This window comes from Nicotiana tabacum, chromosome 5 (assembly GCF_000715075.1).
Source record: "Nicotiana tabacum cultivar K326 chromosome 5, ASM71507v2, whole genome shotgun sequence".
Classification (NCBI taxonomy): Eukaryota; Viridiplantae; Streptophyta; class Magnoliopsida; order Solanales; family Solanaceae; genus Nicotiana; species Nicotiana tabacum.
The window spans coordinates 165215568-165229756 of record NC_134084.1 but is presented as its reverse complement, the minus strand read 5'-3'; the positions used below and the strand labels follow the sequence as shown (position 1 = coordinate 165229756).

At 36.3% G+C, this 14189-nt stretch overlaps 2 protein-coding genes across 2 annotated transcripts; both read right to left on the bottom strand.

Annotated features, from left to right (window-relative positions):
* Window positions 1-736: 736 nt before the first annotated feature.
* Window positions 737-3752, bottom strand: LOC107786828 (magnesium-protoporphyrin IX monomethyl ester [oxidative] cyclase, chloroplastic). Its single transcript, XM_016608330.2, has 5 exons — window positions 3121-3752; window positions 2163-2227; window positions 1729-2056; window positions 1499-1597; window positions 737-1166 (listed from the first exon to the last, which is right to left on the bottom strand). Exons 1-5 carry the CDS (start codon window positions 3577-3579, stop codon window positions 903-905), a joined length of 1215 nt encoding a protein of 404 aa, XP_016463816.1. The 5' UTR covers window positions 3580-3752; the 3' UTR covers window positions 737-902.
* An 879-nt stretch (window positions 3753-4631) lies between these two features.
* On the bottom strand, window positions 4632-12559 carry LOC107786829 (putative protein S-acyltransferase 1). The gene is made up of 6 exons (XM_016608331.2): window positions 12046-12559; window positions 11291-11485; window positions 10795-11103; window positions 9398-9619; window positions 5499-6158; window positions 4632-5079 (listed from the first exon to the last, which is right to left on the bottom strand). The coding sequence occupies exons 1-6, from the start codon at window positions 12100-12102 to the stop codon at window positions 5074-5076; spliced, it is 1449 nt and encodes a 482-aa protein (XP_016463817.1). The 5' UTR covers window positions 12103-12559; the 3' UTR covers window positions 4632-5073.
* Between the last annotated feature and the right edge of the window lie 1630 nt (window positions 12560-14189).

Sequence of the window (14189 nt, the reverse complement as noted above, 5' to 3'; positions counted from 1 at the left end):
ACATTTGAATTGCTAGTTCCTTCATGGAAGGACTAAAAGCAAAAGATGAAAGCCAAAATTCAGATTATTTGGAACAACCATTTCTTAGCTAATGAAGGTGCCAGAATGCCTTATCTGTGATCATTTTGTGTGAAATTTAAGCAATTTTCGCTGGTCAACATGTAAATCGCTTATCTCGCCGAGGGGGATCAGATGATGGTAACTCGCTACCCCTTCTTGAATATTGACAAAAATTCCATTTTCCTCAACAGACAACAGATTGTTGACAAAGATGGCATTTGCAGGAGTATTTATAGGTATTTTATTTGATTAAGTCACTAGATTTTCGAGCATAGATGAATTCGTGTTTAGGTTTAGAAAATAGAGATCAGTTCACTAGTCAGTTAGCCATAGTAAAAAGTTCACTGATGGCTGCAAATAGAAGAATTCCATAACCTGCAAATTCTGAAATTTCACCACTCTTGTTCATATATGGAATAGAGTATGTGCTTAGTTATTAGGAAGTTTACAATGGAATTAGCATGTGTTAGCTTTACAGCTGCAAATCTCTTAATGGTAAGGTGTTGCGTACATGCTAGAATAACTGGTGTTGTGTCGATAATTTATCTGCAGATCCTTATGTTCAAGTCTTCCATTTTCTTTTTGCACAAAACAGTATACAAATCTAAGGAGAAAACCGTTGTCAATTGAAGAACGACTAATAACTGAGACCAGTCAAGATGAAAACATAATGATGTACTCACAAGAAATTCATTCTAGATTATCAAGATAATACAAGGGAGTGTCCTCTATGCAGGAAAGTGTTTCTTAAATACGCTATATAACTTACAACAATGAACATGCACCTCTATGTGAAAAGAGCTGATTTCTGTTTTTTCACAAAGTCACGAGGGAAAAGGAAATTAGTAGACGAGTTGTGGTTCAAACTCTGCAAAATCAACTGAACCTGACTCAATGGGTTTCATGAGATATGCGGCCAATAACTCAGAAGCCAGAGCTGCAATCAGAGGGATCCTTTTGAAATTCTTCACCAGTGGAATGTCATCAGTCTCCCCAACAGCAAGTATTTTTTGGTTAATCTCCACCATCCTGTCCAACTTTCTCTTGAATTCTGGGTTCTCAACGTCAAGGACAGCAGGGAAAATCCTTGCTGTTGTGCGGTTTGTCTGCACAAGATAAGATTTTGAAACAGCTTAGTGAATATACTATGCCTATGACCCAGAAGAAGAAAGGCAACAATGTTAAAACCTAACAGTTTACCAATTTTACTGCATACAACAATTTACAAGGTAAACCGAGGTACAAACTTAGCAAATACTAGGCAGGCTAAAAAATGCAAGTCTAATTTAGGTTTTTTTTTTTTTTTTTTTAACAAAATGTGCATGAAATGGCATCCTAAAGATTTCTATACAAACAAATGCAGTAAAAAGTAGAACATACAGAATTGCTAAAAATCAAGCAAAGATAATGGAGGAGTAAAATACGGCCAAATGATCACCTCAATGATGACATGCATGTCAAATTCTTTGGTGTTAAGCCCAATGCCTTCATAGAAATCTGTTCTTTGGCAGTCATTCAAGTACATTGTGACATAAACCTGCATTTTATTAGTCAAAACATTAGTAAGATTATTGTCAAACAGGTGAAACAATCTCTATGTAGAAGGCAATGTGAAAGCCTTTCAGTTGGCTAATCATAATGAAAGGATATTCAAATGCAGGTGGTTACCGAAAGGCAGAAGAAGCGAGACCACAACTTTGCCTTCCAGTCATTGAGGAACTGAGGCTGTGCTTTCATCAAAGCAGAGAAGAAATCACCGTGGCGGTTCTCGTCCTGGCACCAGTTCTCAAAGTACTTGAAAATTGGATAACATGTGTACTCAGGATTGGCCTTGAGATGCCTGTATATGGTAATGTACCTCCAGTATCCAATTTTCTCAGACAAGTAAGTTGCATAGAAGATGAACTTTGGCTTGAAGAAAGTGTATTTTCTCGCTTTTGTCAAAAAACCCAAGTCCAATGCCAAATTGAAATCAGATAAACCCTTGTTCAAAAACCTGCAAAATCCCGACCAGCCAAACCTTCTCAGTACTCGTAAATTCTAAGTAATTTTAATATTCCTCATTAACCATGCCCAAAGAGAGAGTAACAACATGAGCTTACCCAGCATGGCGAGCTTCATCCCTGGACATGAGGGAGAAAATCTCTGCAACGACGGGATTAGTTTTCTGCATAAACAATCCAAGTGTTAGTTGGTTATGGGAACAAAAGCGGAGCTATTCATTATTGGCCATGAACTACCTATTTTATTAATTCTGTAACCATGATTAAAGTCTCCATTGTGAAGATTGAACACAGCACAACAGAAGTAAACTTTGCTAGTAGAGTACAACAACAACAACAATAAACCCAGTGTAATCCTACAAGTGGGGTCTGGGTAGGGTAGTGTGTACGCGACCTTAACCTATCTTATGAAGATAGAGAGGCTGTTTTCGGTACAAACTTTGCTAGTAGAGTAAAAAGCACAAACCTTATTTTTTCCTTTTTTCTTTTCGGGGGAGGGGTTGCACTTTTATTGGTTGACAAGCAAGAAGATAATAAGTGAACACGAACATAAATAGCTACTGATATAAGCTGCTCAAAATCAACTACAGCCTTGTTGAGGGTTACTCTCGTTGCATATTAATATTATACAATGTCAGACAGAAGCTACTTTTTCTACCTTATTAAAGAAATGTGCTCGTCTACTTTTTCTTATCAGATGCTTGAACACTAAACAGGTGTTAGAGAGAATGCTATGAGCAAATCATCTACCACTTGATTTTTCATTCTAGACATCAAACTATAATTTAGAATAACACTTATAATTGGAAGATATTAAACTTTCACTTTAACAGAAGCTAAAAAGCTACCTAGACAAGCTCAGACCACTTGAACCAAATAATTATACTAACATTTTCACAAAAAAAAAAAAACACAAAAACACAAAAACTACAATAAGAGCACACTCATGAGCTAATTGATCAAATTCTCAACTAATTATGCTAATTTCAGAACAAAAAGTCTCAAGAATCCCATTGACTACAGTAAAAACAGGAGTAAAGGAACAAGAAACACAAACCTTGAGCCTCCTTCCAAGCTCCTTGTAGAGAAGAAAACCAGAGAACTCAGCAGTGCAAGACCTTTCCAAGAATTCAACAAATATTTGCCTAAGAGGTCCCTGAATTTTATCAGCAGCTTCTTTAAACTCCTTGTTCCTAACAAAGTGAGTCTGATTATAATCAGTCTTGAATTCCTGCAAGAGAGCCTCAAACTCAGCTTCATTCAAGTTCTTGTTGATTTCAGTGTTGAAAAGTGTCTCCATTTCATCAAAATCAGTTGTGTAAAATCTTGGTGTCAAAAGGGACTCTTTAATTCCTTGTTTCTGAGCTTTCTTGGTTGGTTTTGAAGTTGGTGGAGTTGTGGTGGCTGACATTCTCACTGTGAACGGCAGTCTGCGGTTGCTCAGCCGTGAAGTGGTGGTGGTGTTAAAGGTGTTGAATTTGGTAATTGGTTTTAGTAAAGCCATTTCTGCTGCCATTTTTTTCGATAACTTCAGCAGAAACTACAGTTCTTTGAAAGAAGTGAAGCCAAGGGAAATGAAAGGTGGAGGGGAAATATATGAATTTAGATGACAGTGATGGAATCTAATCTCATCCAATGAAATCTAGGGGATTAAGTGGGTTTTTTACACGTGGCAGACTGTGATGGGCCAGCTCGATTACATGGTAGCTTTGTAAGTTTTGTATGTTTGTGCCAATAGTGAAGTAGTAGTTGTGGTCTATGTTTCTCCATGTAGATTTCTCAAGATTTTTCTTTAATTTTTTTTTATAGATTTCTCAAGATATTCACCTAGTACTACTGGTTGAAAATATTCTATTTGTATTTAATCTTTAAGAGTTTCTTTCATGTGGTCTTTTTGATTGGTTACTACTCACTCTTGTGTTTGGTAATTTATGTGGGAGAGAGTTTATGTAAAAATTTATTAAAATCATAATAAATAATAGATATGAACTCATAACTTTTAAAATATGATGGATTCAATACTAAAAACTTTAAATAGTACACCTATAGAGTTTGAGTCTTGAATACGCCACTCCGAAAAATAATACTGCCTCCGTTCCAATTTATGTGAACTTGTTTGACTGGACACAGAATTTAAGGAAAAATGAAAATTTTTAGAATTTGTGGTCCTAAGCAAATAAAAAATGGGCCCAGAGTATTTGTATAGTTATAAAAGCTTCTCATTAAGGGTAGAATTGTAAGTTTAAGCTAAATTGGTTCCAAATTTAGAAAGGCATCATTCTTTTTGGAACGGACCAAAAAAGAAATAAGTTCACATCAACTGAAACGGATGGAGTAACATAAAGTAGGAAAGTAGTTTTTCTTTCACCACTTGTAGTAATTTTCCTACCTTAGTTGTTGTTTCTTTTTATCTTGCCTTGGTACCATAGTTAAACTAGTTCGTGGGAATCAAATTTTATAGCAAGAACAAAAGGGAAATGACATGAATAGTAGTCAATTGGAAATTTCTTTGGCATTTATCATGAGACTAAAGCCCAAAAGGAAAAAAAAAAATCAAAAACATTCCAATAGAAAACAAACATGGAATAAGAAGCTGCAAAATCAAATTTACACACATCTATCTATTTGTTCTCCAACAATATTTCCATAATCCTATAGCTTCACATCTTGTTGCAAACTATCCACACTGTTTTTAAGAGAATAAAAGGAGACTTTGCATGGAGTTGGAGTAAAGGATGAACAATTTAAGAGAAAAGAGCTATTCATCAATCTATCTACAATTTTGAACTCCAACAGGATCTGCTCTCTCATCTCAAGTAAGACCCTGCATTATTTCAAACACAATTCTGCAAATTCGTTTTCTGATCTTGTCAATGATAATCTGAAAAGTCGTGTATCTTGGTAGTGTTCCCAAGCTTGCCAAATGCTATCCTTGAGGAAAGCAAATTTTCTCAGCTTGTGCACAACGTAAAACGGAAAAGACTTAAGGAGGAGTTCCTTGTACTGTATGCTAGACCTGAAACAAAAATGGTAATGTCATTAATGTCATTTTGATTAATATCCAAAAGACTACAGCAGTCTCTGATGACAATTTTTACTGTTGAAGAACCAAAACTTTCTCAAGAAAGAGGAAATGATAGCACAATAACGCCATTAAGCTTTAATAACTAAAGGGGGTGATAGATCATTTAGACGACGAACAACGCCAGCAACGGAATAAAACATATTATCACATTATCGATCCAACACTCTCAAACACAATACCGTTCCTGAACCTTCTGATTGAGCATGCATCTTGAAGTATAACATCGATGAAGCCAAAGCAATGGCTCTTAATAGAGTAACAACATATGTGGTCCTAGTCTTTACATAGAACTAGAGTACGGATATGCTTAAAGAAAATAAGCAGTTAAAGAAAATGAAAAAAATTGATACCTTTGGGCTAGGTTCATTTATTGGTGTCATATACTGAGCCGAGCTATTTACTTCTTCTGAGTGCTCTTCTACATTAGATCCACTTCCTAGAGTGGAGCTCTTTACACTTTCTTTATCTTGTTCAAGAGAAAACCAAAAAGGTTGATAATCATTTCTCCTGTCTTCATCCTTGTTTTTGAAGTTTTTCTTCATGCTATCGCCATTCATATTCTCTGAATTTTCTGGCTGTGCGACTCCTTTATCTTCTGCAGAGTTATCTCCAACCTCAATATCAACTTTCTCTGTTAAGCTGGAGATGCTTCGTATATAATCACCAGAATCAGAATAAGTATCTCCAGTTCCTTCCCGGCTTTTTAAAGTATCCTCTATCTCCTCATATTCCAAATTCCGCAAAATTTCAGGAAGTGTAAGTCCACTATCCTCTGGAAACATCGTTCCCATCTCAATATCTATCTTCTCTTTTGAGCTAGTGATGTTTCCCACAAAGCTGGAAGTTGGTCGCTCAATCATTACAAGGTCATTTTCTTTAACGATCGCTCGAAATTTATTTAAGGAAGGTGGGATCCTGGAAAAGAAAACTTCTTTTATATTTTCAATCATCCCCCTATTATAGGGATTCTCCTTCTTATCATATCGATACCTGAAGTTTTCGTAAGTAGTCTGCAAAAAGCAACAGAAAAGAAAAAACAAAAACAAAAATGGTTCTGTAAAAATATGAAGCAACACATCAGATTTATATTTCAAGCAGGTAAATATAGAGAACTGTAGGCCGGGGGTGAGGAGGGGGTTTAGAGGACTCAAAACTAAGGGAAGAAAAAGTTCATGATATTGTCTTAAGAATTTCACTAACATACTGTGCCATATATATTGGGCTTCTCTAGCTCCTAAACCATAAAGGAGAAATGAGACTTGAACTTCCGTTGTTGATGAATTTTAATTGGCTTGTCAGAACAATATGACCAGCAAAGACAGAATCCAAATTAGTAATGAAAGAAAGCCGTCCAAGGAATAACTCAACTAATGCAGTATGCTCTATACATCACCGAGAGTATTAATGAGCCACTATACTGGGATTCTCATAATTTTCGATGCATTGTAGATTATTGTCCGCAAAGTAAGAAAAATTATTGGTAGAGTTTTGATGGGAGAGGCTCAGACTAAGCGAAGATGGCAGACATACTTTCATAAACTTTTGAATGAAGAGGGGGACCAGGCTGTTTAATGTTATTTTCGGGACGAAGAGGATGCCGGATAAGTGCAGATGGAGTACGGTGGTACCGTTGTACAAGAACAAAGATGATATCCAGAGTTGCAACAACTATAGGGGTATCAAGTTACTAAGTCATACAATGAAAGCGGGGGAGAGGGTGGTGGAAGTAAGGCTGAGGACGGTATCTATATCCGACAACCAGTTCGGGTTCATGCCGGGTCGTTCGACTACGGAATTGATCCACCTTATTAGGAGGTTGGTGGAACAGTACTGGGATAGGGAGAAAGATCTGCACATGATGTTTACTGACCTGGAGAAAGCATATGACAAAGTCCCTAGGGAGGTTCTTTGGAGATGCCGGGAGGCAAAAAATGTGTCGGTTGCCTACATTAGGGCGATTAAGGACATGTATGATGGAGCTAAGACTTGGATTAGGACTGCGGGAGGCTACTCGGAGCACTTCCTAGTTATAGGTTTACACCAAGAATCTGCGCTCAGCCGTTCTTATTTGCTGTGATGATGGACGCACTGACACGACATATTCAAGGGGAGGTGCCATGGTGTATGTTGTTCGCTAATGATATAGTTATGGTTGATGAAACGCGAGGCAGCGTTAACGAGAGGCTGGAGGTTTGGAGACAGGCCCTTGAGTCTAAGGGTTTCAAGTTGAGCAGGACTAAGGCAGAATAGTCGAAGTGCAAGTTCAGCATTAAGTCGAGAGAAGCGGGCTTAGACGTGAGGCTTGGATCACAGGTCATCCCTAGGAGAGGCAGTTTCAAGTACCATGGGTTGGTTATCCAGAGGGATGGGAAGATCGACGAGGATGTCACACACTGTATAGGGGTGAGGTGGTTGAAATGGAGGTTAACATCTGGAGTCTTGTGTGACAAGAAAGTACTACCGATACTCAAAGGTAAGTTTTATAGGGTGGTGGCCAGACCGGCCATGTTGTATGGGGAAGAGTGTTGGCCAGTTAAGAACTCACATATCCAGAAGATGAAAATAGCAGAGATGAGGATGTTGATGTGAATCTTCAGGCACACTAGGATGGATAAGATTAGGAATGAAGATATTCGGGAGAAAGTGGGTGTGGCCCCTGTGGATGACAAGATGCAGGAAGCGAGGCTTAGATGGTTCGGGCACGTGCAAAGGAGAAGCCCATATGCCCCGATCAGGAGGTGTGAGCGGTTGGCCTTGGCGGGTTCGAGAAGAGGGAGGGGGTGAGCCCAAGAAGTATTGAGGAAAGGTGATCAGGTGGGACAAGGCGTGGCTTCAGATTTTCGAGGACATGGCCCTTGAGAGGAAGATGTGGAAGTCGAGCATTAGGGTGGTAGGTTAGAAGGTAGCTGATAAGGTTCGTCCGGATAGGAGGCTAGTCCGATAAGGTTTTGTCCTAGGCTGCTAGCGATTATTGTTCTATTCTTTCGTTGTTCATAATATCAGGCCTTATTAACTGGTTTTTGTTATTGTTATTGCTTTTCATCAATTTTCTGGTTCTATTACTCATATGGTCCTGTTGATGGTACTGATATATTGTCTCTTTTCGTAGGGTCTTTCGGAAATAGCCTTTCTACTCTCCAGGGTATGGGTAAGGTTTGCGGACACTCTACCCTTCCCAGACCCCACTTGTGGAAACTCACTGGGTTGTTTTTGTTGTTGTTGTTGTAGAGTAAGAAATATTATGGAAGTTGATCCTTAGTGTAAGTTCCCTAACGTATTTGGATGGGGTGGTAGTGGGGTTTATGTAGTAAATTATATGCTAACGTTAGATCCATATCATAGCCCGATATTTAAGAGCTCAATCCTTGGAAGTCAATATTCTAAGAAACGACACCTTGAAGAACAACAGGTGTAAGAAAGTTGAGAGGACACACTGGTTCCAATTATACATCAAGACAAACTTAAGGGGTCAGTATTAATAGATGTCAGCAGGTTCACTTTCACATATTATTACTCTACGGGATTTTACAAATTATTACTCTAAGCGCTTGTAGATGTCAGCAGGTTCACTTTCACATTTTATGTCAGCAGGCTCACTTGCACGCATTATTACTCTAACCAGGACAAGACATCTAAAGTTTGTCTACTAAATATTCCATAAAATCCCTGAAAGAGAGAAGATTACACACAGAACTCACAAATAAACATAAGTGTGATGCAAAAGGACAACCTACCAACAACCAAGAAAAAGAAAGAAAACAAGAAGGAATATCAAATATGGTCCAGAGGTTGCAGCTCATACTGAAGCATGGAGATCCAACTAGATGTTTAGATGGACAATCAATAAAATTTGGTTTTTATGTGTTCTAAACTTCTAATATCATAGCAGCCAGAAATTCGGGCCAGATTAGAGTATTCATACTGCAGGATATACTCTAACGAAAATGGCAAGACATGATTTACCATAGAAAGTATGTACTTTTAAGTTGCAGTTTCTAATGATGCCAATTCATGATAAGGCAACTCATATTGCAGATAAAATTGCAGAAGAATCATAACTAATTTGTTAGCATACATCTCAGTTAGAACGGTCACCTGGTTAGTGCTGATGATTTACCATAGAAAGTATGTAATTTTAAGTTGCAGTTTCTAATGATGCCAATTCATGATAAGGCAGCTCATATTGCAGATAAAATTGCAGAAGAATCATAACTAATTTGTTAGCATACATCTCAGTTAGAACGGTCACCTGGTTAGTGCTGATCAGGTAAAAATGGAAAATAGTAAGGCCACCAACAAACCAAACAGCAATGAAGCAGTATACAATGAGAACATCTGACAAGATATCTTGTGAAATAGCTCTCCATACGTTTCCACCACGATGAAGAATACTGACCAAAGATATGATGAAGACATATACACATAATATGGTTGACGTAGATATGAACAAGTAGAAGAATCTGTAATTCCGCTGCAACCAAGTCAGAAATAGAAAACATATCAGCAAATTATTCAAAGGTCGTATGATGTCATAATATCTCATTCAAATTAGTGTCTAGTATCCTACTGCATCCAGTGCTTTACAATCTTGAGTAACTTTAGTATCTTATTTCTCAAAGGACATAAACTTGCATGACAAGTTACCCTCCCAAGTGATAGAGTAGAATAAAAGAAGAATCTTCCATTTCATTGGTATTGCCAATAGATCATTTATAACAAGAACTTAAAGGAAATACAATGATATTAATATCTCAAGTTATGAAAAAAAAAGAACTACATTTGACCCTCTTCAATCCTTCACCAATTCTTTAACATCTCCTTCTTACAACTCATACTCTAGGAAAGGATTATCTAATTTTTTACACATTCACTAAGATATAAGCATTAGTCTGCATATATTCCTCACCGTCAATGAATTCGTTCTTTTTCGTCCAACAAAATTTTGTGATGAGTGTCGACAGAATCATACTTCATATCAGGGGCGGATTTAGGGGGGCGGAAGGGTGTTCAATCGAGCCCTATTCGCCGAAAAATTACACTATATATGTAAGGCAAAATCTGTTTTTTACCTCTATATATTATGTTTTGAATCCCCTTGAAACAACCCAAAAGCATAGCTTAGTGGTCAAGGGGGTTCAAAATCTTTGCAAGGTCATTGGTTCTATTCTCACTAGCTACAATCTGTTTAACTTTTTTCTTTTTTTGAACCCCCTTGGCGATAATCCTACCTCCGCCAATGCTTCATATGGCTGATTGACATCTCATGCCATCACTTATATCAGTTCATAAGGCTGATTAGCATCTCGTGCCAAACTATTATATGAGTACGCTCCACTTTTCCTCAATATAATGGCTTTCCCTGATAATCTACGGAAATTATTAACTAGAAATCCAGAATTACGCTCTTGAAAAAAAGACTCCATAGCTGAATAGTGAGGAAAAGCTATATTAACTTTCGCTACCATAAGCTTTTACTTTTCGATATGCAGTGATGGAATTTTATTCATTTCACAATGCATGTACTATTTCAACTTAGACATAACCATAATCATGCACACACAAGTAGACAGTTTATCAACTGGTAACATAAGCAACCCAAATATGGTTCAAGTTTGCTTGAAGAAACGCATAGTCAGCAATACGTACAAGTCCAATGCATTGACCAACCCAGGGACAATGATGATCAAATCTTTGAACACAATTGTTGCAGATAGAACAATGAGATGAACGAGGAGGCCGATACAGCAAACATGTATCACAGTACTTGACTTTAACTGTGTGTCCATTCACGATGACATCTTTTGTTCGTGGAAGTTTCAAATGAGGAGTTCTACCGTTGACCCATTCCATGGAAGGAGTATGTATATCAAATGTTTCATCAGATTCAGGAGGTGTCGTGTTTCTTGGGACAATCCCAGGATCTCTACTAGATGTCATAAAGAGAAAAACTATATCCTGCATAAGATATTAAAGAATTGGTCAGCAGCTTCATCATTCAAGTCACATCAGTCAGCTACAGATTATACATTTACTCACAATTAACTCCCAAAAGGAAAAGAATAGGTTATCCAGAAACGGAGAAATCAGAACGCAGAATCACCCACGTGGTACTAATTTTAAGGATGATGAAGAAATTTCGTACCATAATGGTAAGAACTACTCCAATTCCAAGGATAGGATACCAAGGACCAGCATCTTTGTGCTCTTTGATGCGATGTCTGATTACACAAGAGACTTTTATACAAAAAGCAAGTGCCGGGCCAGCAATTAAAAGTGTTGATAGAAACAATGATGCCACATCCGGACCGAAGATCAATCTTCCACCCCATAAGAATTTCTGGGAACATTTAAAAGCACAAAAGTGAAGGTAAAAGATATGGTATAGAAAGGTCTGAATAATTCACTATATTGACAGATACTATTACGTGAAAGTAAGAACAATTTGACCATATGTAACAAGCGATTTAAGAGTATAAAAATTGCATCATCTCGGTTATGCAAAATATCAGCTGGATGAAAGCAGACATTAACTGATAATTGTCGCATCAAACAAGCAGTTTAAGAACATAAGGAGATGAAAGCAGCATCTTCAAGTTCAAATATAAACAACTTGCATAAAGTCCGCAACTTTAAGTGAAAATTGTCATTTATGAAAACCCAAATCAAAGCTATCGACGCTTCACTTATTAATCACCCTTAAAACAGACAGAGCACACTTAAAGTTTCAGCTAAAAACACACTTATTCAAATTCAACATGAATAAACTACTAAATTGCAAAAATAAAAAATTTCATATGGTTCTGACAATTCTCACTACTCTTTTCTATTAAGTAAAATAATACATATGGGATACTGAAAAAACAAAAGAGCAGAATCCAAAAGAAGAGACACACTTACATTGCTTCCCTTCCAAACCTGATAAAGCCTCAGAGGTTTATGTTTTTCACGAACCATAACTTTGAAAATTTTGGAATATAAGGAAACAAAACAACCCAAAAAAATTTCAACTTTCTGGATTGCTATGCTTCCAATCCCAAAATAAGAATCAAGCTCCTTTTCTTATCCTACTATTAATCGGCTTGCAATAATCCATGTAAAGAAATCATATCAAATTCAAGAACATGATCCTCTTTTTATCAACAATTTAAGAACATTTTGGGAATTAAAAGTCTTGACGGGGGGTTTCAAGAAATGGGGTTTGGACATAAAATATGTAACAAAAGAGAGAGAAAGAGAAAGTCTTTTTATTTTTCTTAATTTTGACGCAAAATATGTGATCAAGAAACAGCTGCTTTTTTTTGTTGTTGTTGTTGTTGTTGTGTTTATGTGTCAAAGACGGATTTAACCAGAAAGGATTCTTCCCCTCTCTCTTCTCTCCAAAAATATTGATGAAATGTACCCATCCAATATGTGTGAAAATTCTCCAATTATGCTTTTTCTCTTTCTCTCTCTTGAATTTCTTTTTTCTCTAATTAAATTTAACTTTTTTAAATAAAAAATGTTGAATTCTTTTTTGGGTTTCAGTTAACCAACTTTTGTTTTTCTCTCTGCCGATATTCCGTTATCTGGTTGTATCTAACTGTTATTTTGTACCTTGCTATAAATGGAATTATAAAATTAATTTTCTTTTTTTAAAAAAATATTTGGAGTGTTATAAATATATTATATTATGGATGTTCATTTAGTACTCCGTTGTAAATAAGCTTCCTGAAGAAGCTTATCCATATGAGACTCCACCGTAAATATGTTTATCTATTTAAGTACTCTATTGGAAATAAGCTTCCTGAAGAAGCTTATCACTTCGATACCCGGTTATGGATAAACATTACCCCCAGTAGAAGATTATCCATACCGGGTATAATAAGCTTATCCTTTCAGTACCCAGTTATGGATAAACATTACCCTCGGTAGAAGATTATCCATACCGGGTATAATAAGCTTATCCTTTCAGTACTCCGTTATGGATAAACATTGCTCTTAGTAGAAGATTATCCATATCTGGTATAGTAGCAGCTTACACAGCAGCTTCCTTTCTTCTATAAATAGAAGAGATTTCAGTTCATTATGTACATCAGTTTGAATTCGAATAATATATCAGTTTCTCTCTATACTTGTCTTTACTTTATAGTCTTTATTTTATAACAATTATATTATTATACCTAAAAAAAATTATAAGTAACTCCAGTTAATTAGTGGAATTAGTAATCTAGTTAATAAGAGTAAGTAATTTACAACAAGTCTATAATATGTTAAATTAAAGTGATTGTGTAAAAAGATTTACATCATCAATGTATATAACTTAAATTTTTGTAAGAGAAAGTTTATTCATTTCATGCATGGTTAATTGGGAAATAATAAATTAGGATAAGGGTACATTTGACATTAATTATGATAAATGGAATTCTTTGTTATGTTATAAATGGGATTCTTTATTTATGTTTAGTTCTAAATGGAATATCTTAGTTTAAAGTGATTTTGCCCGGTTGCAATAAACTTAGTTAATTCTCGATTATGGAATTAGTTACATTGGTTTTGGATGATAAATTTTCCCTAGAAATATTGTAGTATTCTTAAGTAGCCTTTTTGTTAAGTGGCATTAGCTTTTTGGATTTGAGAGTAATTAGGTGAAGTTGTATAATGATAAGCTTTTCTGATTAAATAATACTTTGTTAACACTGAATTGATGTAATTAAGGGGAGCAATTACGCTTTTCAATTCTCTAGGAGAAGGCTAATACGCAGTTGAGCATATTGCCTTTCATTCTAGTAGTAATAGCGTTATTCTAATATTCTCATATCCTTAAAATTCTATTACTTCATGATGTTGCTTGTCTCTTGATTTTTCTACTATCTAGTTGTTGTTACTGCTTTCCTGATTTTTGCACTACTGTATTTCTTTCTCAATACTATTGTAATTACGCATGCTTGTTTTGAGCCGAGGGTCTATCAGAAACAGCTTCTCTACATGTATAAGGTAGGGCTAAGGCTGCATACTCATTACTCTCCTCAGACCTTACTTGTTGGATTACACTGGATTTATTG

Bases quoted from the DNA above. Each gene is read 5' to 3' on its own strand.
- LOC107786828 (XM_016608330.2), bottom strand. From the start codon at position 3,579: ATGGCAGCAGAAATGGCTTTACTAAAACCAATTACCAAATTCAACACC. The intron at 2,228-3,120 runs GTTTGTGTTTCT...TTGTTTATGCAG, and splicing joins AGCTTGGAAGGAGGCTCAAG to AAAACTAATCCCGTCGTTGC. The intron at 2,057-2,162 runs GTAAGCTCATGT...GGGATTTTGCAG, and splicing joins GATGAAGCTCGCCATGCTGG to GTTTTTGAACAAGGGTTTAT.
- LOC107786829 (XM_016608331.2), bottom strand. From the start codon at position 12,102: ATGGTTCGTGAAAAACATAAACCTCTGAGGCTTTATCAGGTTTGGAAG. The intron at 11,104-11,290 runs GTACGAAATTTC...TATCTTATGCAG, and splicing joins GAGTAGTTCTTACCATTATG to GATATAGTTTTTCTCTTTAT. The intron at 6,159-9,397 runs GTGACCGTTCTA...TGCTTTTTGCAG, and splicing joins ACCTGATCAGCACTAACCAG to ACTACTTACGAAAACTTCAG.